The sequence below is a fragment of the Odontesthes bonariensis genome, chromosome 22 (assembly GCF_027942865.1).
Source record: "Odontesthes bonariensis isolate fOdoBon6 chromosome 22, fOdoBon6.hap1, whole genome shotgun sequence".
NCBI lineage: Eukaryota > Metazoa > Chordata > Actinopteri > Atheriniformes > Atherinopsidae > Odontesthes > Odontesthes bonariensis.
Genome location: NC_134527.1, coordinates 11,464,595 through 11,487,926, shown reverse-complemented (window position 1 = coordinate 11,487,926; position 23,332 = coordinate 11,464,595). Strand labels below are relative to the sequence as shown.

Here is a 23,332-nt window from a genome sequence, read left to right as displayed (position 1 = left end):
TGCCTGGTATTTTGTGGAAAATATATGTTTTTCCAAATCCTTAGACCCAAGAATAAACACTGATTCTAATTTAAAGTTTAAATTTATGTCAGAGGCGCCGTCAATTAAAAATGTCTTTCTTCAAGTGCCCACATGCTTCCAAGCTGCTGTTAACAACTTTACAACACGCTATAAAGTGGATGGATTGTTTCCTTCCAGGACATGATGCCATCATGGCATTTTTTTTTTCTTCCTTTGAACAAATAACTCAGATTTCAATCACACATACCACACAATTTCATTACCCTTATCTCAAGCTTATCAAAACAGAACAACACAAAATATAAAAAGATGTATTGAAATAAATTATTTAATCCATTTTAATACCGCTGTACATGACCACAAAGTGTAATAAAAATAACCGATATGCATAGTTTTTTTTATGAACATATAACGTATCAAATACATACCCATGTCTGTTTATTCCTGGAGACATGTCTCTGGGAGTGCTACAAGGCACATAAAAGTTGCCTAATGCAGGTCTATCCCACAGTGTAAGGTCTTTTTAATGGGGAAAGAGAAGGCATAATGGGATAATAAAAGAGATCGTCAAATGAACTTTCATTTGATTTCCATTGCATTAGGCTCATTGACTGGCGTCAGACGCCAGTCCACTCTGTAAACACCCCTTGCTGAGTAGCCTACGATCATGTGTATGCACTTTACATGTTTGTGTGTGCAAGTGTGAGTGTGTATAAAAAAAAATTTCATGCTGTTATGTAAGCTGGCTTGACTGAAAGTAGTTGCAACCCAGGCATATGGAGTAGTATTTGCAAACAAGCCTTTTGTTTTGGGTGGTTGGTAACTGGTCTATACCTGGGTGCCTTTGATATTTGTTACTTAGAAGTTAAATTGACAATAGACATGTGTTGCATGGCAATTATCAAATCACCGATCAAGCACTCACTGTAGCAACATCGTGTTTTGTTGCTATTCAACACTTTAAGAAATTACTTTAGATCTTTACTTAAGAGATGGTGCGCAACTTATGACTGCATTATGGCTTGCTTCAGGCTGTTGCACATGACTCTAATCAGTAAGACAACTGATTACACATCTTATTAGAGCAACTTCTGTCTGCCATTTGCAGTTTGTAAACACTTCATCTATGACAGTATGAGTGTTGTTAATGGCAAAGTTAGATAGGCGATTTATTCAGTTTTACAACAGGAAATAACCACAAAACAACAGTTAATTGTTTAAGACTCACAAAATATGACTTGATGCAACATTGTGAAAGACGCAGTTAAAATAATTTGAAAGTTATAGAGCCTTGCAAGAAATAGTACATTACAATGCAGATGGAAACCTTTGTGCTCCGCACAGTTTTTCCCAAATGTTGAAAAACAAACTTCATCAAAGTGAAAAATAGTGTAACATACACTTTTTTTTTTAGGTTTGTCTCATTTTTATTGGCAGAATTATTGAGGTCCCACCAGGTTAGATGGGGAACATCATTGCACAACCATTTTCTGGTCTCTCCAGAGATGCTCAGTTGGATTTAGGTCCAGACTCCGCCCAGTGCTGTCTTCCTGGTATCCACCTGGCTGTGATCTTATTGAAATATAAACCTCCCACTACGGGCACTCTGGAAAAAAGGATTTCCCCATAAATCATCTACTTCGTGTTTTCTCCTGCCCTGGCTTGTTAATCCGTCCGTGTCACAGAAAAAAAAATCTGGAAATAATGAGGTGATGCTAAATGCCCGGTTTCCTCCTCACCTACTATTGGAAACTGTCGCCAAATAGTTGGATCTTCATTTCATGAAGTGATAAGATTTAGCTTCTCATTGTCTGAGCACAACACCAATGTCTGTCTGTCCAATTAATTCAATAACCACCAGCTCCATTGCAGCAGAGCCACTGTTATAAAGTAGGGTCTAAATACTTAAAAGTGGATATTTCAGCTCTTTATTTTCAATAAATCAACAAAATACTCCAAAACAGATATTGCTTTGTCATTTTAGAGCAATGTAGGAATACTGATGAGGAGAAAATAAATTAATCAGTTAAGTCTAAGACTTAACATAATGTGGAAAGTCTGAAGGGGTTTGAAAACTCTCTGTTGGCACTGAATATTAATTTCTCCACATTAATGTGCCCACTACCTACAATACTTCATAAAACATTTAAAAAAAAGTCTCAAATTATTAAAGCTGCAGTCTGCAACTCTTTTTCAAGCATAATGCCTGGAACTGTCCGGGGATTCTGAAAGTAGTACATTAAATACCCCAATACAAAAAAAAAAGAGTTCTCTAGGTCCCCTATATGTCCCGCTAGGTCCCTCCAAAGCCAGCAGGTTTGTTTACAAAATTGCAGACCGGACCGGTAAAAGGTAACCAATCAGGTTACGAGCTGGGCTCTGCTGCCTGTCAATCACCGATTGTGCACGCGCGATACAAGGTAGGCTCGTCCCCACGCTTATTTATGATGATTTATGATCGCAAATGACAGGTGAGTTGATGAATGAGGAGTCGTGTAAGCGCATCTGGCGTGCACGTAGACGTGCGCGAGTTCTCATGTGTTTTGATGGGGCGGGACAGGAAGTTGAATAACTTTTTATTTTTCGGTTAAAAAATAAGCATTTCTTGCATTTTGCGACTAAGGAGGTCACTGTTTTCAACTTCAAGCGTTCTGATAGATCATGTAAACTCTTAAAATGCCAAAAATTAGGACTTTACGTATGACAACAACAAATCCTGCAGACTGCAGCTTTAACACAAAGCCAAAGATGCCATTGCCCAGCACGTCAACAAAGCATAAGCAGCTCCAGTTTGTTCTCTTTGAAGTTTGTTGTGCATCACATGACTCGCATATGGTTCATGAGTTTAAAAAACAAAAATCGCAAGAAAAACAGACTTCAGAGAGAGAAGGCAAGTGTTACTGTTAATTTGTTGAGCCTTCATGAAACTTTCTTCATGTCATAATACTTGCAAAATGTTCTTCTCTGGTATTTGTCAAGCATGCACAGTCAGTTGGTTTTGGGGAGAGAGCTTGAACATTCACAAAAGCAATGCAGCTTCCCTTGTCTTTCAGCTCCAAAACTTCTGTGGCTCCTCTCTTAAAAAGGGTCGACTCTAATGCATCCTGTGCAGGAAATACCATGCATGGCAGCTCCGGCACTGCTGACAAGGTGCCACTCTTTACTTGGTGTCCATTGAGTGTGTAGCTATTTGGTGCAGGATCTAAATTTGTCATCCAGAAGCAAGAAGGTTCAAGAGCAGTTTTTTGTTTAGTTCGATCAGGGCTGGCGTCAAGGACATAACTATTTACGACTGTGCCACACGATGAACCCTCTTTACTGGTATGGGAGATCCGTCTGATACTTTCGTTGCCAGCACCTCTGCTGTCAGTGCTCCCAATCCCATGCCCATTTCTCTGTCTCAGAATGTGCTGGTACAAAATCCTCCGAAAAGTCTGTCTGAACTCCCGAATGCGGTACGCATAGATCAAGGGATTCACAACAGAGTTAGCATGGGAGAGGATGATGGCAATGTTCATCACCCAGATGTGCGGGCGCTCACAGTTCTTACATAAGTGGTTGAAACAATTAATGATATGCAGGGGAAGCCAACAGAAAGCAAACAACCCCACAATGATGGCCAGTGATTTTGCAGCATGCACTTCCTTCTGCAGAGTTGAACGACTTGAGCTTGAAGATGGGGCTCTCTTTCCTGGACCAGGCTTATGTGCAAATTTGAGACTCATCAGTCGGAGCTGGCGCCGTGCCACCATGAAGATATGTGCATAGATGACCAGCATGACCATCAGTGGGACCAGCACACATCCAAAGAAATTGAAATAAACCATGTAGTCCAGGGTAACCACTTTCTCAAACAAGCATTGGGTCATCCCATCGGGGCAGCTGTTGTTTCCAGTGGTAGTTATGGTGGAGTTCCAACCTGTATACCAGAGAAAACGCTGATTTACTGAATACTTTCAGTCTTGTTTTTTTTTATTTTGTTTATGTCAACCTAGTAAATTTGACCAATTTTATCTAGCACAGAAATGACAACATATATGTGACTGACCAGAATTACATATCTCACCTGTGTTCCAACCAAACATTGGGGTCAGGCCAATGCCAACAGAGAAAGCCCAGCACAGTGCGATGATGCCCTTTGCCCTCTGCCCTGTCACTACACTGTTGTACCTGGAATAAAACAGAACACAGTAGCTCACTTTTGGGCTAGATGCTTTATCTAATGTCTTTATGATAGTGTCCCGCAGAGGCTTTGTCAATATTTACTAGTTTAAATAAGAAGAAAATGCTACATACAATCTTCATACATTATTAGTTTAATCAGCTAAAATTATATTTCAACTTTTTTCAGTATTATTAAATATATGCTCACGGACATAAAATTTTCCCAGTTGAAAATATATTCTACATTTTTTTTCAAGTATCAGCCCTTTGTTTTGCAAAAAAAAAGTGTGTTGTACCCTCCTCTTCCCTACCATTTTTGAAGGCGGAGTAGTTGGCAGAGGGTGCCATCCTGCTTTGTGACATTTCATGACTATACACACACAATGAGTGGCACTTCCTTCCCACAGTGTAATCTACCGCCGTATTTTTCACCTCTTCTGTAGACATATTTGAGGCTATTCTGTGCTACATATGTGTTAAAGGTTTGCAACTAATAAAGTGGACATATAATGAAAAAATATTTGGGCATCTTAAGTGAGAAAATACTTGAATATTCTGACATAACACAACCTTGTCACTGCCCACAGATCGGTTGTATAGTGAGCTTCGCTCCTTAAAATTGATTTTTGGCTGCGAAAATGCTTGTTGAAAATGTTACATTTCAGCCAATTGCGTTATGAATGTGTGTGTAGTAATAGCAGTGATGACACAAATGCAGATTCAAACCCCTGAAACAGGCAAGTTGAGGAAAAAATTTACAAAAAGCTAAAACTGAAGGCGCTGCTATGCCAGGAAGCCCATGACACAAAAAGGTCCAAAACACAAGGATGAGTGTGGCAAGGAGATACTAGATTGGCATTAAAAAGACAAGCACACAATGTAAAACAAAGATAAGGATGTGGCACTGAACAAAGGAAACCTATAACAAGATATACAGAAGGAAATAAAGACAAACACTTTGCATGTGAGACAATCAGCAACCCAGGACCTAAAGGCTGTACTACAAAGAAGGTTCAGTATATGCCGGGTGTCTTTAGGTGATTTCGCTTAAATAACCTTAACAATGAAGATCTGGCTAAGCAGTACTAAGTTGCTAAACAGTTTATATGATGTAAGTGGGTATGAATATGATCGTACAGACATCAATTGATGCAATTTTGCAAATGGAATATATTGCACAATGTTATAATGCATGAGGAAAATGCAAGGGAATGTTTTATATTTCAGTGATGATTTTGATAAAAAAAAAAAAGTCTAAATGTTAGTTCTAAATCTTTAAAAGTCAGCAGAAACAAGCTTTGGAATAATCAATCCCTGTTTTAGGCAACATTTACATTCCCTTTGCCAACACATCGCTAATAAAGATGCTTCTGAGATGCTTTCATTTTCCAAGGGAAGGGAATGTTGATGTGGTGCTTTTACATCTGTTGATCATCTCAAAACGATTTCCAGAGTGGGTTGCCATGGTTATTGATCCGGTAAAAAGTGAATCCAGCTTGGTGATACTGAAAATCCAAAGCTGAACCTGAAGTTACCCCACATGACTTAAAACTGCCACTGTGTTGTCGACTAAAATCCTGCATGGGCAGGTTGGCAACCATTAACATCTATCAGGTCTCCTAAAATTCAGACAAACCATTAGCTGATCGTTCTTTGGCGCCAGGATTGTGACACCAGTATTACCGCAAAAACACACACCGAAGCTATTATGCAACCGCTTATGCAAATGCACCACCTGCTATGGCTTACTAAATCAAATATCCTTGCATGACAGGAGAAAAGAATGCAACTGCTGCTAGTCAACCATGGGTTTAGTTACACACACACACATGAACAATGGGTCAGTGTTGTGTCATAATACTTTTAGCTGAAACAAGAAAACTGAGGAAAACATTTAAGTTGTGTTCATTGGTGATAAAGATCAAAGTTTTCACCAGGTTTAATCCCTCTAAAAAAACTAAAAAAGTACCTCAAGTAAACATAAGGAAATGTATATATTTTTCTATGCACAGCTGGCCAGATTAGCCCTGATTATATTTTCTCTGTAATTTAATGTATTTCGTAACATGTCTAAATGAAATAACTCCTCATTGTCTCTCTTGAGTGTAACTTTCCATGTATGAAAGGATCTTGTTAAAAGTATACTGTACCAAAAAAAGATTTTATGCACAACGAAAACACTTGTATTTCTTCACGAAGTCCCTGAAAGATTTAGTTCAGTTCATATGACCAGTAAAAAGTGAGAAAAGACACCTCGGTTGATGCTTTTCTTTCCTCTTACCTGAGTGGGTTGTTGATAGCAATGTAGCGGTCTACAGCAATAGCCAGCAAACTGAAGATAGAGCTCTGAGTGAGCACGAGAACGAAGCAAGCGATGAACAGGCAGCCATAGAAGTCGCCACAAAAACCCACACTGATGTAAGATGGATAGAAAACATTGTAGGTTAAAACATTAGGCAGCCATCAGAACAAACATGAAAAATCATAAGGACATTGTGATCTTGCAATATTTTGATGGGAAAACATTAACCGCAGTCCCAAATTAAATTATACCTAATTGTGATGGCAAAAGGAATGGCCACGAGTCCAACAGCAATATCAGCCACTGCCAGTGACACCACAAAGTAGTTGGTGATGGTCTGCAGGTTGGAGTTCAGGCTGACGGACCAGCAGACCAAGATGTTCCCAGCCACAGCCAGGAGAGCGATCACCAGCTCCAGGACTATGTAGATTACCTGGACGCTCCTTAGCATTGTTGTTTTTTCCTCTTTTTTGCTTTCTTTGTGCTTTCATCCCACACACTCAGCTGCTTGACTTGTTTCTAGAGAAAATAACTGCTTGCTAAACAGCATGGTACGACTTGGGGGGAAAAAAATGATTGTGCCACAGAGGGAGAGCTAAAGCCGGAAGTTCCCACCACAAGCATCACACGTGATGCCTCGTTTCACTTATACCTTTTACTATACAAACCGCTATACCGGTCTGTTAGTCTTCCCCTTTTTCTCTGTAAAGGTCTTTTGTCTCTTTTGTGTTTGGTTCAGTGAACTTTGTCACAGATGGAAGTAGAATATCGTGGACAGGACATTTGGAAGGTTTGCCCAGTAGATGCCCCAGTAAGAGCAGTGGTCTGGAGAGGGAGAAAGAGAAAGAACACAGTGTCAGTGGGTTTAGCCTGTATAAACAGATTGCAGCTTAGCACACGGATATACAGTACGCATGCACATGCACGTCAGAAAAGCCATCTATCACTGGAAGACAAGGGGACAGGGCCAAAGCAGACAGTCCAACAATGGGCCTTTTATTTCGGGAAAAATTTCCCAAAACTCTTCCACTAATCATTCCCACTACTAACACACTTCCCTCCAAAATCACTGATAATTACACAAAACAAACCACCCATAAATTTCAATGTAACTATGCTCACTGTATCACTGGAGCACTTTGTTAAACTATCATTGCTGTGTTTCTTCAGGGTTATTTTGCTAAATTCCTCTGTTGCAAGCAGATTAGGATTTATTACACAAACCTGGTACGACAACAGTCAGCTTCAGCAATAAGGGTGACATGTAATGTGACAAGTTATTTAAGATACTGGGGTAAAACAGCACAAGGGATAACAGACAGGTTCCCTTATCTTTTCACATGAGCTGCAGTGATAGTGAGGATTACGGTGCATTATTATTTACTTTCTCCCAAACAGATCTTTGAACTACTGAACAAGAAAGAAGCAAAGTTTTTTCTGGAGGTTTATGCGAAGGCCTGCTTTGAAATTAAATGGAAAAGTGCAAACACTGAGAAGTTTCAAGCTGTTTTGAGTTGTTTAGCCGAACAATACCAAGCTTGTTCAGCTAAAAGTTCCCACTGCTAAATGTTTCTGCACTTTTTATATTTATCTACATCCTGTTGCTGAAGACGTTATAAGTAGTAACAAAAAGTAATTTTGTAACGAGAAGATAGATATTTTAATTTGAGTTGATTTTAAGTTCACATATTATGTTCTTTTTTCAAAAGCTGACACAATTTCCTGACATTTACATGATATGTCTGTGACATGCTTGGTCAAATCAACACAGAGAGATGGTGCAGCAATGGATTTTTCCTCTGTTGATTTACACCTCTATTCAAGTGGATCATTTCAGGGGTGTAGAGTGACTTACTGGACTCCATTCTGCACCTGTTTTCCTCAGGGTCAGTGTCTCTTTTGAGATCTGTAGTACTTAACAATTTTCATTCTTTGCCAGATTGTCTTTGCTGTGCCTATGCAAAACCTTCCAGCCTTGTTCCCTGGTTTGGTCACCTGTTGCCAACTGTGCCTGTTTTTGGATACATCCTTTCTGTCTACACTCTAGTAAAGCTACCTGCCTTCTGCCACCTTCTGCCATTGACTACGAGTACTGTTTTGTGGATTTGTGGGACTTTGACTGCTGGCTTTTCTTACTCGGCCTGTTTCCTGTGGAGTTTTCTGCCTGCTTGGATCGTTAATCTGGATTGGACTTGTTTTGCTGCTCCTTTCAATCAGAACTGTTGTCGGCAATAAATTATTTTGAGAACTGAGCCAGCTTGGCAGTGTGCTGCAATTGGGTCTTAATACCTCCCGTTACACCAATTAAAAGTCAGATTTCCGTGTCCGGATATTAAACCAAATAAAGTGCGGGGAGAGGCTCATTCATTGTCACACTTTCAGAAATATAAGGGCCATAAAACATAACACCTAACCATAACCCTGATTTCAAGCAGAGTTGCAGGTTAGATTTTAGAGTTGTCTGTATGAATAATAAAGCAGTTACCATGCAAGTGAAAAAGGCCAAGAATGATACAAGTATAAATGCATGTAGCTTTGTCTTTTGTCTAGAGAAGACTACTTCACCTAAATTTCCACCACCACAAGGTAAATCCCCTTATTGCTAAGAAACATTGCATATCACACATGATAAAAAAAAAAAAAAAAACATATAAGGATCAAAGATCTGCTGACTGAGGAATTTTTTTTTTACTGATTTTTAGTGCGGTTTACATTTTTGTATTTCATATTGTGTGTAGTAAAGCACAGAGTCTGAAGAAAAAACTGAACTCTTCTGAACTACAGTGTCTTTTTAGCACAGCAAAGATCAAGTCCAAACACCAGTAATGTCTTTAATGGTACATTTATTTGGATTTATATTGTCTGAAACACAAAATTAAGGATAATATAAAATCTGCTTTAATCTCTTTTGAAGAACTGAGCACACAGTATGGAAAGGTTAAGAGTTGCTGATTTCAGTGAAGGCAATGCCGTAGTCTTACATCATGTTTAAATTTTGATGAGCTATGATTAAACTAGACTGAAAGCACTGCAAACACAGTATTATGTGATGTATTTTGTAACATTTTAATTCAACTTTAATGTCAAAGAAGCATGCAATATATTCAAGTGTGATGATACTTGTAAGATCCAAATGATCTCAATTATGTTTCAGTTTTCCCTCATGTGATATCAAACAACAGAAATATTAGGGATGGATACTTAAACTTTCCCTTTTATGCATCTTGTAAAAAACACTAAGGAATTCTCTGCTTTGGTAGCATTTCCAGCCTGTGACGGTCAAAGCTTTTGGATTATAGTCTGATATCATACATCTCAAACATGTCCACACTCACATTGTACATATATATTGTACATACTAAACGCAAAGGAGTGAACACACATTACCAGAGTCAGAGTTAGAAGTTCAAAGAGAACAGGGCAAACAGCAATTTGCTACCCCAACCCATACATTTCACAATCATGGACATTTTCAGACATTTTCATACATTTCATTCAGTTTCTGAGGGCCACTTGTGTAAACCTTTAGCCCTAGCAGCAGTAATCCTGAAAGGCAGTCTATAGAAACAAAGTCCAACTTTCTCTCTATTGTTGTGCTATTTAAACTTTCCCACAGACCAAAGGAATTCAAAAACCAAGTTTATCCAGCTGGTTTAAAATCTGCAGCAAAAAAAAAAATTAAATCATGAGGCTGTAACACTTTCTGACCCCGCAAAACCCCTTAAAGTAAAAGTGAAAATAAAAAAAGCTCAACTTACGCCGTTTTTCTCTTAAGCGCTGAACGTTATGGTTAACCCATAATGTTACAATTGTAACAAAAGCTTCCTCGTAGTGAACCTTCTTAATCTTATTCCACTTGACTGCTTTGGCAGAAACTGCCCGCATCAGAATGAGCATGGCAGCAGTAGAGGAAATGATAAGAAAATGCACATCCTGCTGGAAAAGATCTGCCACTGCCATGTCAATCAATGTACTCAGCTCCGCTTCACCAAAGTCCAAAGAAAACAAAGAGCAGAAATGTTGAAAAAGAAACGCTGCTGTAACGCTATTGGCAAAAGCGCGCTGTGTGTATGACTAATAAGGAAGGTGCTGACATATTGTAAATTCTTGACAAGACGGATAGGACACTGGAGAGGAGCTGCAAGCTTAAAAACAATCACTGCAGGGGACAAGTTTGGCTTTCATCAGATCCACGTACTAGTTTAAAAAGATTAAACCTATCACGCCTGTTTTAAAATTCCACCCATGTTGATATAGTGTATAAGGTGTATAAGGTATCCATGTCACCAATTCATTGTCAGGAACAAGTCTGCGCTCTCGAAAGTTTCAGGAGTTAAAAGAATAACCAGTTAGATATCTAACTGGTTATTGACCTCCCCTCACCAGTTAACAGCCTACAGCTTGAATGCTCTTTTCCACTTTATAAGTCACAGTGGAAACCTCAACCTATGGAGAAACCAACGATCTGCCAACCGGTCGTGCATTAAAACGCTCCAGAACTGAACTTTAGTTATGCATTTGCAACACGGCCTGAACAAGAAACGCTAAACCTACCTTGTGTTTAGGATGGGGAGGAAAAAAAAGGAAAAGTCTGATTTTCTACCCACTCAGCGTGTTCAGGTGCTCTCCTGGCTGGCAACTTTCAGTAAAATAAAACAAAGCACAGTAAGGTGAAATGAAAATGTGGCTAAGTAAGCTGTATCCAAAGGAAATAGTGTGTGACACGGCACGCTCCGCCGCTCATAATGCTGCGCACCTACAGTACACGATGCAACAGGAAAACATTGCGACCGCGGACTTGCCGCCTCTGACTTGTGTGTGTGTGGGTGTGTGTGTGCGCATAAACGAGCACCCATAAAGTTGGCGAACTGTTATATCTAGCACAGGCGAAGAAAGCAGAGCTGAAGGATGTCCGCCCGGAGTGAGTCAATGTAATGTCCTGTTAACAGAATGAAATAAAATAAGGTTACACTAACTCTCTTTTTGAGGGGTATGACAGCATCCTTTTCACCGAGTGTGCTATAATTTGGGTAATTTATACTGAAAACATAGTCAGATTGGATTATAAATTGTGTCTATATTTGCCTATAAAGGTCATTGAAACGCACTTTACATTGCTTCTGGATGTAGCTGCATGTTGATGTTTATTCAAGGTTTTGCATTATACAGATGTTTTTTTTTATATTTGCACATCATAGTTCTTTGTCATAGATGATGATGAATTATCCTACTGTTCCATTTCTTCTACTGTTTTTGTCATGATGTGTCATGTTCGCAGAAAGCCAAGGTAGAACCATCAATACGTCTCCTCTAATTCTTCTCATGTTTCCAGTAACGCATTTCTTACCAACTACCAAGAATTCAGATCGGACCTACACTCTAAGTAGGGATAAAGACATGTTGTCCTAACATGGTCATCAACCAAAATCGAGCTTGTTGACATCAATCGACCAATTGGATAACATCAACCCCGGTGTGTCCTGATTGAGTTTGCACTGACTTGGTCGTGAAACAGTCCAAAATGAATTACCGACCCCACCAAAAACCTGGTATGCTGTGTAGAATTCCAGCATACCGCCGCTCTAGAGGCAGGGAGTCATCTGCAGTGGTTCTGGACATAATGTGCTTTTCTTTGCATCTTCTTGAGATATTCTACTGAGCTTTTTCTGTCAATGCAAAGATTTCTAAAACATTTTTCTGTGCTGGTTTGGATGCCGTGCTGCTGGAAGGCCTTCTGCTGGTAACTGGTTATGATCTGATCTGTTATGATGCATAACCATAGCAGCAGGAAAGTTTGAGCAGCTCACTGAGCTTTCCAAAGTCCAAATAATGCCCACATAAGATCCCCAAAACAGGATGAGTTGAAGAAGAGATGTCAAAGATTTTGAGAAGGAATAAATTAGAGAAAAGGGGGAAAGAGGGTTAAACCATTTCTCGGACCACCGATGAAGACACAGCAGGAATATAAGGAAGGCAATATTTTTTGCCATCGAAACAAGGCTGCACGAACAACTCTAACACCTTAATACTCAGCTTTAAGGCTACGTGGCCACACAGAGACCGCAGACAGAGAGGGAACAGTTAAGGAAGAGGAGTAGTGCTGGTAACAGGAGCGTCTCTGCTCCTCAGATGTTGAAATGATGGCTTTGAGCTTATTTAGTTATTTGTCTAGAACAATAGCATACTTTTGATAATAATGAATCAGCAGCCATTTTATTATACATAAGATACTTTATTAATCCACTTTGGGGATAATACTGATCTTTATGCACACATATTACTTGTAGTTCCTCCAGTGCTTGGAGCCAGTGTAGTCGTTCATAAAACTCCCCCCCAAAACAAAATCAAGACTGCCTAGCAAGTTGTTTCTGCTTCTCAGCCCTGGATGTTCACTTAAAGAAGTTAAATTAATGGTAAACTACAATTATAAAACACGGTAATTTGCTGTTGCAAATCCACTTTAAATTTGCAGAAAGTCTTTGCAGTTGTAAAGGTTTTCTTAGTTATGTGGACATTGACTGTTTAAATTTGTATGTCCAAAGAAACCAAAGAAAGCAGTTTCAGTGGTACTAGTCATGGAAGTCTAAATTTTGTATGCAACAGTCCTGTAATTTCTTCACTTTTAGAGAAAACGTAAACCATTTCCACGAAGTTAACAATTTCAGAATTATTTCTGTTGAATGTTCTTTTCATACCTCAGTTAACAGTGCACCTTTATTAATAACATTTATGAATACGTTAATGAATCAGTTGCCATGTTGGAAGTGTGGGTACTGATATTTGATCAACTCTCCTGTTTTCCCCAGTAAGACACACGAAAGGCGACAAGATCTACGTAGATACGGGAGATTTTATTTAACATTTTTGTGTACAAACATAGGCTGCAAAAGCCTACCAAACATGTTTGCCCTCAGAATACAGTATTAATTTTTACAGTTCTACAAGCAGATCATTGAATATTTTAACAAGAACAAGAGTCAAAACTCGAGGAATAAAAAGAGACAGTGTTTGTGGTTGTTCAGCAAGTCTCATCCTGAACTCTACATTGTTATGCGCTGATGAAAACAAAACTAGAATATTCCCCAAAGTAGCCTTAAGGATTGCATGATGTCAGAGAAGTGGCAGGAGAGGTCATCTGAAAGTATTAACTATATAATAATGTGATAAATACCAGGGTCATGTAATAAATGCAAGAGATTTGTAACTTTCATACAAAGCAATATGTACCATATCTTCAGGCAAGTCCACAGAAAAATATTTTTTTTTTGGCTGGGACTGAGGTTATGGAGGGAACATGCAGTTACAGTGACAATCAACAGACCAAAACAATGCAGATCTGAAGTAATATACGACTCTTCTGCCCTCTACCACACATTGACAAGTCAGATTTTCAGAGACTAAAGGTATACCACCTTGATCCTTAAAGATTATACATCAATAAATAAAAGGGAAACCAGATTATGTATTCTCTAGTATAATACATATTATACAAATCCATGGAAAAGTAGAAATTTGAGTCACTCTACCAATGAGATTGACAAAAACCTGCCATTCGGTCATCTAAATCAGACAGCTAAACAATCACAGTGGCCAGTCTGCTGCACAACGCAAATAACTAAAGCTGAGCTGACAATTAAGGGTTAAAAGATATTTGCAGAATGACTCAGCGATTGCGACTCCGAGACAAAACGGAACTAAACAGTTTTATTCTAAACTGCATGTTCCAGGAAAGCAGACAACATATAAAGACAATTTTCCAACATTAATTTAGTTCGAAATGACACTTAATCATAAATAAATACATCCAGCAGACCATCTTACACCAAACCGGGAAGAAGCATAAATAAATAAGGAACAGAAGGCATTAGAGGAGATGAAACTTTGTGTGTTGCCCCAAAAAGACCAACTTAAGAACAGTTTCATTTACTTACAGCATCGCAGTCAAATAATGTTGCAAGTACAAAACTGATGTTTAGACTGAGCTAAGACCATGGTTAAATTTAAGGTCCTGTCTTAGCTGATATGAGATGAAAGATGTGTGGCTGTCCTCAGCAAAGGCAACAGAAGAATGAACGTGTCCACTGTTAAGAGTTTTCTCTGGTATTCAGAGTACCACGGGTGCTAAACAAAAGCGTACGTTTTGAGGCACGATAGTGTGCAGTAGTGCAGGCAATTGGGACTAGTTATAAAGGAGAGACCAGACTAAATGATGGCTGGAAGATTCCTTCCTTGATACAACAACACGCTACAGTGGGCAAAAAATAGTGGAAGTTCACAATGGCAAAAAAATAAAAGCACAACTGTGTAGGAACGACTTCTTCAGAACGAAATCTTGACTGTATTATTCAGGAGGCTGATAGAGCAACAGTGTAATATTTATAATTTATTAACTACAGGCCACAAAGTATCTTTGGGACATAATAAGGGGATAATTTGTGTAATTTTAACATTTCAAGGATTTGATATGTCTCATTTTCCAAGCCAAAAAACCCCTTTTGCTTTAATAATTCACTCATGTATGCCTGCCTATGGTTTTGATCATGGACACGAGCACACATAAACACTCAAATGATCTTTTCATTTCAGCTTCATGCCTTTAAAGTACGCCCATCAGACAACATTAAACAGGTGAAGCAAATAACATTGATCATAGCCACAAGGCAATGTTTTGCAGGGACACCTTGGGTCATTCAGCCTCCCACCCATGGCAGTGGACCACACTGATGGCTGCACTCGCAGGACAATGAAATCCATCCAATTTCCACATCCGGAGCTAAAAAAAAAAGCTACTTGGAGGGTAATAAGGGGAATATTAGTCAGATGGTCTTAATTCCGGTGAATACGACAAACCAATCACGGCGCTTGTGCGAGAATGGCATCATGGCGAGAAAGAGACTGGTATAATAAAGATCAAATAAAGATAAGATGCATCCCAAACCAAAGTCTATGATGATACATTTGTGGACAAGATAGTTGAGAAAAAAAAAAAACAATCAAACATGCCTGCATGTTAAATTAATGAGAGGGAAATCAAAATGAGAAACATCTTTTTAGTTTTAAAAAATACTTTTAAGAGCTTGTCTCGAGCTTGGCTATTGAGAGGGGCATACTTTGTTTTAGTTTCGGCCGATATTCCTTCAGTGTAACAAACAGATATGCTCTTCATTGGACATGAGTGCACAGGTCACTTGAATTGTAATACAGTAGTTTTAACATCGCATTAGTGCACTTCCGTAGCTACAGATTGAACGGTACAAAAAGACACAATGTCATACGTTTGTGTGTGTGCTGTATCATGACATTGCATAAAGTCTACTCTAGACAGGCGGCCGTCTCTGGACATGAGACAGAGCTGCTGAGGAACACTCAGCAGTTAAAGAGCTTGTGCCTTCTCCACAGCAGCATAAAGTATGTACCTACAATGTGTGTGCATTACCTTCATAATAATATGTAAATAAAAAAATCCAAAGGCTGGACTGAACGGCTGAGTAGCTTCTATTAGATGAAGCCTAAATCTTGCTCATTTCCTGCAAGACCTGTAGTCAAGGCTAAGACCTACCACCTTCTTAAAGAGAGAGAAGTTTACATAGAAAAACAAACCAATTTCTCCACTGGGACCCCAAAATAAATTACACTAACAGCAACAATGATTATATTGTTAATCAAAAAGAAAAATACAACTGTAAGATTATATACATGTACGATTTCTTTAAATGCAACTGCCTTCTTTTTTCCTAGAAAAAAAAAAAAATCAGTTTGGCAAGACGTCCTATGATACAACGAGACGGACATTTCGTCAGCAAAGATATGATCACAGACAGTTCCTATTTTAGAAAATATATTGCTTCCTGGGTATCTAAGCTGAGGAGGGAATTTGTTTCTTGAGTCAGAAAAAGAGCATTGGGTTCTTATCTTTATTACACATCCTCAAGTCGCAGCATTTGACTCGAACTGGGTTTGTTTACGTTGTAAACACTTTCACAGGTGTTGGCTTCCTGTGCCTTTGGTAACACAGAAAAAAGGGAAAAAGAATCTGCTGAGATCAAGTGAGAAATGTCAAAAAAGGAATTTGGTAACAGGACATAATGTAATGTTTGAGATGGCAAAACATTGGGGGGGAAGGGTTTGTTGTTGTTGTTTTTTTCTTGCCTAGACTTAATGATTGTCCAAAAGAAACACAAACCGAAAACAATGCCCACATGAAAAGATACATGATGGAAAATCTGAAAGACATGTTCTGCTCATTGCGATGACATTTCATTCAAGCTTCTTCGTTCGTGGGCCAAGCTGTTTAGGATCAGCGCTGACACAAACAAAAAAAGCGGCGTGTAGGAATGCAGATGTACCCATAGGATCAACGGGTACAAGAAACTAACGACCAGGTATTGAGAGATACGAATGGCAACGACCTCGCATCCTCAGAGGTCCAGTGGTGCCCCCTTGTGTTCAAGCAGGCACTGCCAGAGACGATCCTTCCCAGCTGAACAGAGTACGGCCAGTCAATTCAAAAACATACTACAGTGGGCTCACTTTGAGCCAGTGTTCATCCCCTTTTCACACCCTCTCAATCAGAGTCATATCAGCTCTATACTTCAGTGGAGAAGAGAATGCTCTGTCGTTTACTGTCTGGGGTGGGAATCGTCTCCAGCTGGAGGAAATACAGCAACACCTGGACCTGAAAGGATATTGAGTATAGGGAAATTATCTCATTAGAAATAAGACTTTGCTTGTTACAACTCCAAATTAGTTGCATATTTCTGATAAAAAAAAACCACCCCAAAACGATTGATAAATTTGAACAATAAAATGCCAGACGGAGCAGACAGAGGATTCGGTGTGTGACCCACCTGTGACATAACTTCCTGGGACCAGCTGTCCCCCATGCTGATGGGTTGTGTAGGGTTTGTGGGGATCTTGCTGTCCTTCTCCGATGGCCTCAGCAAAGTTGGACCGAACACTGTTGCCAGATTGTGGAGAGACATTTTGTTGATACATTCCTTCTCTGCTACCCTGGGGAGGAAAATAAACCAGTCCATCAGCGATACAGATGAAAACAAGGTTACACTCAGAGGTGATCTCCTTGTGTATAATGATGTCTACGTTCTGTGTGCGAATAAGTGATAGAAAAGGTAAAAATTTAAACACTCGGCTAAGTGGATGCTACTCCACATGAACCCTGACAGACACTAGTGTCTCATATTGGTGGAATGTAACATTTATTCCACAAGTTAAGGGTGTCATTAACTTAAATCACTCATCCTTAGTGCACTGGTAGAAAATTATTCCGTAACCATATAGAGTTTAGGCCACAAAAGGCATAATTTTGTCTAATCTGTCTCCAACTATCAGTCCCCAGCCTCCACCTTCATTCAAAGTATGACATGGACAATAATCATTTCACAAATTGACCAATTTTAGTAATCTATAACCAAAGAAACAGCCAAAAAACACCGCACTTTCCTAAGTGTTGCTTCCTAAAAAAAATCTAATTTTAACAATGAAAAGATATCTCCCGCTCCGCCAATTACTCACTCATGCAGTGCTTTAAAACAGACAATAGTGATAGACAATAGTAGGGAACATTTTGCTGTTGCAGTTGACATCCCACATAAAGTGACAACATAATGGTATAAAAGGAGCGTCAAAGGTGAATACTGCACACTGTCCTTTTGAAGAATGACATATAGAAGTGGTCGTAGGAGACACAATGCACCTAATTGCAAGTTTAAAATGGATCTGGACTCTACATGCATGTGACTGTGAGTACTATCAAATATCAAACATTTGCTCGAACTTCAGCTCGTCTTGCTGTGCGTTTGCACATTCACGTCCATATGAAGCAAGCATGTGTGTGTTCATTTGTTCATACCTCTTCAAGTGGTCCAAAAGGAAAAGGAACGTGACCAGGTTGGGTTCAGGCAGTGATAGCAGCAGGTTCAACATACAGCTCTCTTTGGCAACACTATCAGACAGGGCTGCAAAGGAACAAAGCAAAAGATACTATTGCTTTCATGACTGCTCCACACATCCTGTATATCAATCATTTTGAGGCAACCATGTAGGACGCGCAGTTGATAAGTAACGACTACAACGATAAATTTCAATTTTAAATGTTAGTTTACTGGATTTACGATTTGATCATTTACAAGATTAGTGGAGTGTCTTACTGATTCCGCCTGCAAAACTGGGATAGAGGTCATCAGTGAAGAGGGGCTCCGGCAGCTCTCTGAAATACAGCTTCAGGGTCCCAGCGATAGCATTGACGTCCATCTCGCTCATCATCACCGACACGTCTCTGTTGTCTGCAGGAAAAAGATGAAAGGTACGTGAAGACCGTAGGACTTCACCAACAAAAGGAGAGGACAAGAGCTTGACACAAACATCAGTTTCCGTTCCTCTTGACGGTCAGTTTGTTATGACACGTAACAAGTATTAGAAGTACACCCAGTTCACAAAAGATACATTCATTAATATTAAACACATAGGCCAAAAAGCAAAGGCAAGTTAGCATAAAACATGTTCTCAAACTCACGTCACAGTAATGATCACCTGATTAACAGAGACAGAGAGATTAGAAAAAGGATGTCCATGTGGTGATGGTCAGGAAGCTCTCTCAGGTTTCTTTCCTACAAATTCATGGCATTTAAAGAATTATAATCTCACTACGGAATAGAGAGACTATATATGTTTTTTTGCAGAAAAAACAACAACTATAAAAATACAGATATTCCAGTATAACAGGATCAGTTTATACTATCAACCCTTTTTGTTCTATGCTACTACAGTTCAGAGAAACAACATATAATCTGTGAAAAGCCCAAGAGCTGCACACGGATGAGGAGGCACAACTCACTGGTGTCAAAGGCGGACTTCAGGGCCTGAATATCAGTGGCCACGCCTGACACTCTGTATATTCCCACTTCCTCCATGCCCCTCCTCTCTATCTCCTCTAGGCACTGCCGAACGATGTAGGGCACCTTGGAGCGCTCTCGTCTGAATGGAGACAAAAATAAACACAATGTTTAATAAACGTCTTATAATGAAGAAAAAACTTCCAGACTGCAATGCTAATTAAGTGATGATGTCCTAAATGTTTATGTGACAAAAGCATGAAATGAGCGTAGCTAATTGTCATGTTTTAAATTGTTGTAATCTCTGGAAGACCCATGATTGCCTCAGGCTCTTTGCTTGTGTTTCTGCTGAAATGATTTTTCTCCAACACAAACAGATATTTGCTACTAATTCTTGCCAGCCCATATGGTGTCTCCATTCCTCATTAATGTCAATCATCATCAACAATGGCCATAGAAATGAAAAACACTATTGCATGTAGAAGCGCTCTCGCCTCCAACAAATTCAATCTTTGTTCTTTTACCTATAACTTTTACTTATGTTCAAAATAATTTAGACAATATAAAATATAGATATTATTAACATTTTATAATTGCTTTCTTCTTCTTCCATAATGACGTGACTCCAGGTATAGCAATCCTGTTCTGTTGCTTGGCCCGCATCTTTGATCCAGACTAAAAAATCTCAACAACTCTTACAGACTGTTATCTATAGATTCTGACGATAACCTGGATTACTCCCTATCACGACAAGCCGGTCAAAGTTAAATCATCCTGTGAAATATCTCAATTTTAAATTGATGGACTGACAAATGTATCCTAGCAGTTCAGGATTCCCAAACATGTTTTTTCAACACTTATAGCAACTTCCGTTAGCATCTACTATGCTTCGTGTTGTATGCTAAAGCAGAGCTTCAGGCTTTCCTCATGTGGAGGACATAAACAGATTCTGAATGCAGCTAAGTGAGTTCTACAACACTATACAGATAATTGTAAGTGTAACACTATGGGATGTGACTGAGTGAAAAAAGAAGAAGAAGAGGAGGCCCAGAATCGAGCCCTGAAAACTGTCAGAAGCAGGGATGACTGTTTGGGGTTCCACAACACAGATGGCCATGGTTTTTCTTATATCAACTCACTTGGTCACTGTAGAGATCTTTATTCCAAACACACCCATGGGTTTCCGTGAGGGCATCCTCTTGAGGCTGAATTCTCTGCTGGTGAACTTCATGGAAAGTTTCACCTCAATCTGACACATGGACAAGAAGCTTACATTGAAATCAGGTTTAGAGTACAAGTTTTAAATCAATCTGCGTTAGCTTCCATGATCTTGGGGAAATCCAGCCATCTTTAAAACAGATGAAGATTTCACAGGGAAACCAAAAGCTGAGCCACATCCTGTAGAGAGGGTTTATAACATTCCTCAGGGCTGTGTTACTACAATATACAAAAAAGCTTCTTTTTTTTTTTTTTTAAACATACTAAATAACTTCACCATTTTTGACAATAAATGTTAATATTATTACACAGATGTTAAACATCTTCAGACAGATATTGCATTATTTATGGGATTAAACACTCACCCCATTCATGGGAATCACTGTTCTTTGCCAGTCTTTGCCTTGAAGACTCAAGTCTAGCTGAGAATCAGAAACAGACAACATATATCAACATGGGAATTCATTGCATCAGCGATATTCAACCTGAACCAAATCCTTTTTCAATATATTCCTGCTCCGATGTATGCGAGTCTGGTAAAAAGTAATTTATGAAAACGTAATAGATTATTTAAGGTCATTGTTTGTCAGCTTTGACGTTTTTCCTGTCTGTAGTGTTGGGAAGTAACAACAAGTGCTTATACAAGTAGTATACTAAATAATCGCTTTGGAAAAACTTGTGCTCTACTTGAGTATTTCCATTTTAAGCTATTTTGTACTTCACCTCCTCTACGAGACTTCAGAGGGAAACACTGCTCATTTCAGCCTGCCATGTTGATAATACAATAGTAACATACTACTGTGACAGATGAAAGCATTCATTTTCGACTACAGCCTTTTGGATGAAGCCTCCTGTGCAAAAATTTTATTCAAACTATTGCCTGAATTCTATCTGATGGCCAGCAGGAGGAGACTGTCACTTAAAAAGATGTCTGTCCAGATGTTTTGTATGGAGGCATAAGAGGAAAATTTCTGATTCTCACTTTGACTTAAACCTAATTAAAGATTTTCTAAATTAGTTCACAGTCTTAGTTGCTTGTATAACTACTTATTTCACACAGCATGATGTTCATTTAGTTCATTAAGACGGTAAACTCTATCCTAACCAAAGCGGTACCTTACAGTGGCTCACAAAAGCATTAAAGTGGCAACTCAGAAGCTTTTTTTCTGAGATCGAGGAAGATAAAGGAAATTATCTAGGATTTATGAGATGACATTTCAATCACTTTCTCACAAACTACTGCAGCTTCATGACTTTCTAATGGTTTTTTTTGCTTCGTTAAGGCTAAGTTTGCACATTGTTGTCCCATTTATGTCCAGCCCAGTTATGACAGACCAGCAGAGCAGAAAATTATAATCACATCAACTGTACAAATTTTCCTTCTGCTGCAGCGGAATGTTTTCAAAGGTGCTGCTGATATCGCACGTCCTCTTGTTGTATTTTTGGAAACACGATAAACAAATATTATTTATTTAGAGAGATTAAATTTACACCCCAATACACACATATGTGAAGAGCCAGGCAATTTGGGACAATAATAGATGGGTACATATTTACACGCCTGGCACAGTGAAGCATACAGACACAGACACGTTGCGCTGAATGTTTTCGTACCCTGCAAAGCCTGATCATGTTTCTCATAACGGAATCTGTAACTGTTGAGAGCCCTCCTTGGTTTGAACCATGTATGAATAAAGAATGACATTAGTCTAGAAAAAAAACAAAAAAAACACGGAGCTACAGTTTCAGAGAAGCTCTTACTTCCTGTTAACAGTCATTTTTAGACATAAAGGATACGATGTAATCTTCTCTGGCATTTAAAGGGTGAAGATTAAAGATATTTGTTCATGGAGCACAGAGAAACACAAGTGAGCATTTGCTACCAAGAGCCACACATAAATAAGTCTGCCTAAAGCACGCTGAACAGACCATGACAAGAAAATACACCAAATTAACTAATTAAACAGCTGGACACCACGTTTAAGCACTGGCCAATAGAGCCACTGTTTTCTGCTCCAAACTGGACACTAAAAGGTAGGACTGATCAGACCAACGTGTCAGAGGTGACTCCCTCATCTTTGTGAAAATCCTGATGAGCAACGTTCTCGACCCTCTGCCAGCTTGTTTTCAATGACATCATCCTTCAAGAGAGGATCAAGTCTCAGGTTTATAAGGCAACCGCTAGGTGGTGCATGCGACTTTGCATTTGGTGGACAACAACGAAGCCTAGTTGTCTGATTTTATTTGACCAAACCAATCAGGATGCAGGCAGCTTTTAATTAATACTGCAGACAAAAACATGTATGCCTGCCCTGCTGTGGGTGATGAGAGGGCTGGCAGCACAGGAAGGTAATGGAGTTTTCTCTCGTGTGATTTCTTCCTTCCTTTTTAAGTACAGACACAACTGCAGGCTGTTGTTGTCTTGGCAACCTAATCGTACTGACGATCTAAAGCTGCCATCAAACACTCAGTTAGCTTTATGGTCAGATTCCACAGTATAATGTCAGTCATCTGTTTTTTTGACATTTGCATGGACACAACACTTCGCAGTAATGATGTAATTTCCTTTGTGCAGAATTGAATTTAATTGTAAATCTTTGCTCACCTGACTGTACAGCACCATTTTCTGGCATCCAAATAACATCGGCCAGTCTTTCTCTTGTCTATCCACATCCTTTTCAGGTTATCCAGCTAATCATCACATTTCTACATCATTGTACAATCTAAATCACTGAAGGCCCAATAATGTGAATTTCACGCTGTGGCAGCAGCTGTG

General features: G+C 39.2%; 2 protein-coding genes across 3 annotated transcripts in view; both read right to left on the bottom strand.

Moving 5' to 3' along the window:
* Positions 1–361: 361 nt before the first annotated feature.
* On the bottom strand, positions 362–11,246 carry adora2ab (adenosine A2a receptor b). Of its 2 annotated transcripts, none has more exons than XM_075456096.1 (5): positions 11,042–11,246; positions 6,739–7,312; positions 6,467–6,598; positions 4,088–4,191; positions 362–3,940 (listed from the first exon to the last, which is right to left on the bottom strand). In XM_075456096.1, exons 2-5 carry the CDS (start codon positions 6,936–6,938, stop codon positions 2,955–2,957), a joined length of 1,422 nt encoding a protein of 473 aa, XP_075312211.1. In that variant the 5' UTR covers positions 6,939–7,312; positions 11,042–11,246; the 3' UTR covers positions 362–2,954. The 2 variants fall into 2 exon arrangements, with proteins under 2 accessions (XP_075312211.1, XP_075312212.1); XM_075456097.1 differs by lacking the exon at positions 11,042–11,246 and adding an exon at positions 10,246–10,372.
* A 2,073-nt stretch (positions 11,247–13,319) lies between these two features.
* bcr (BCR activator of RhoGEF and GTPase) overlaps positions 13,320–23,332 on the bottom strand; it is a 78,476-nt gene continuing 68,463 nt past the window's right edge. The window contains exons 17-23 of the mRNA XM_075455201.1: positions 20,922–20,978; positions 20,478–20,587; positions 19,341–19,480; positions 18,655–18,789; positions 18,357–18,462; positions 17,335–17,497; positions 13,320–17,162 (exon numbers count right to left, since the gene is read on the bottom strand). Of these exons, the coding sequence (XP_075311316.1) occupies positions 17,073–17,162; positions 17,335–17,497; positions 18,357–18,462; positions 18,655–18,789; positions 19,341–19,480; positions 20,478–20,587; positions 20,922–20,978 (801 nt within the window). The 3' untranslated portion in view covers positions 13,320–17,072. The remainder of the gene's footprint in view (positions 17,163–17,334; positions 17,498–18,356; positions 18,463–18,654; positions 18,790–19,340; positions 19,481–20,477; positions 20,588–20,921; positions 20,979–23,332) is intronic.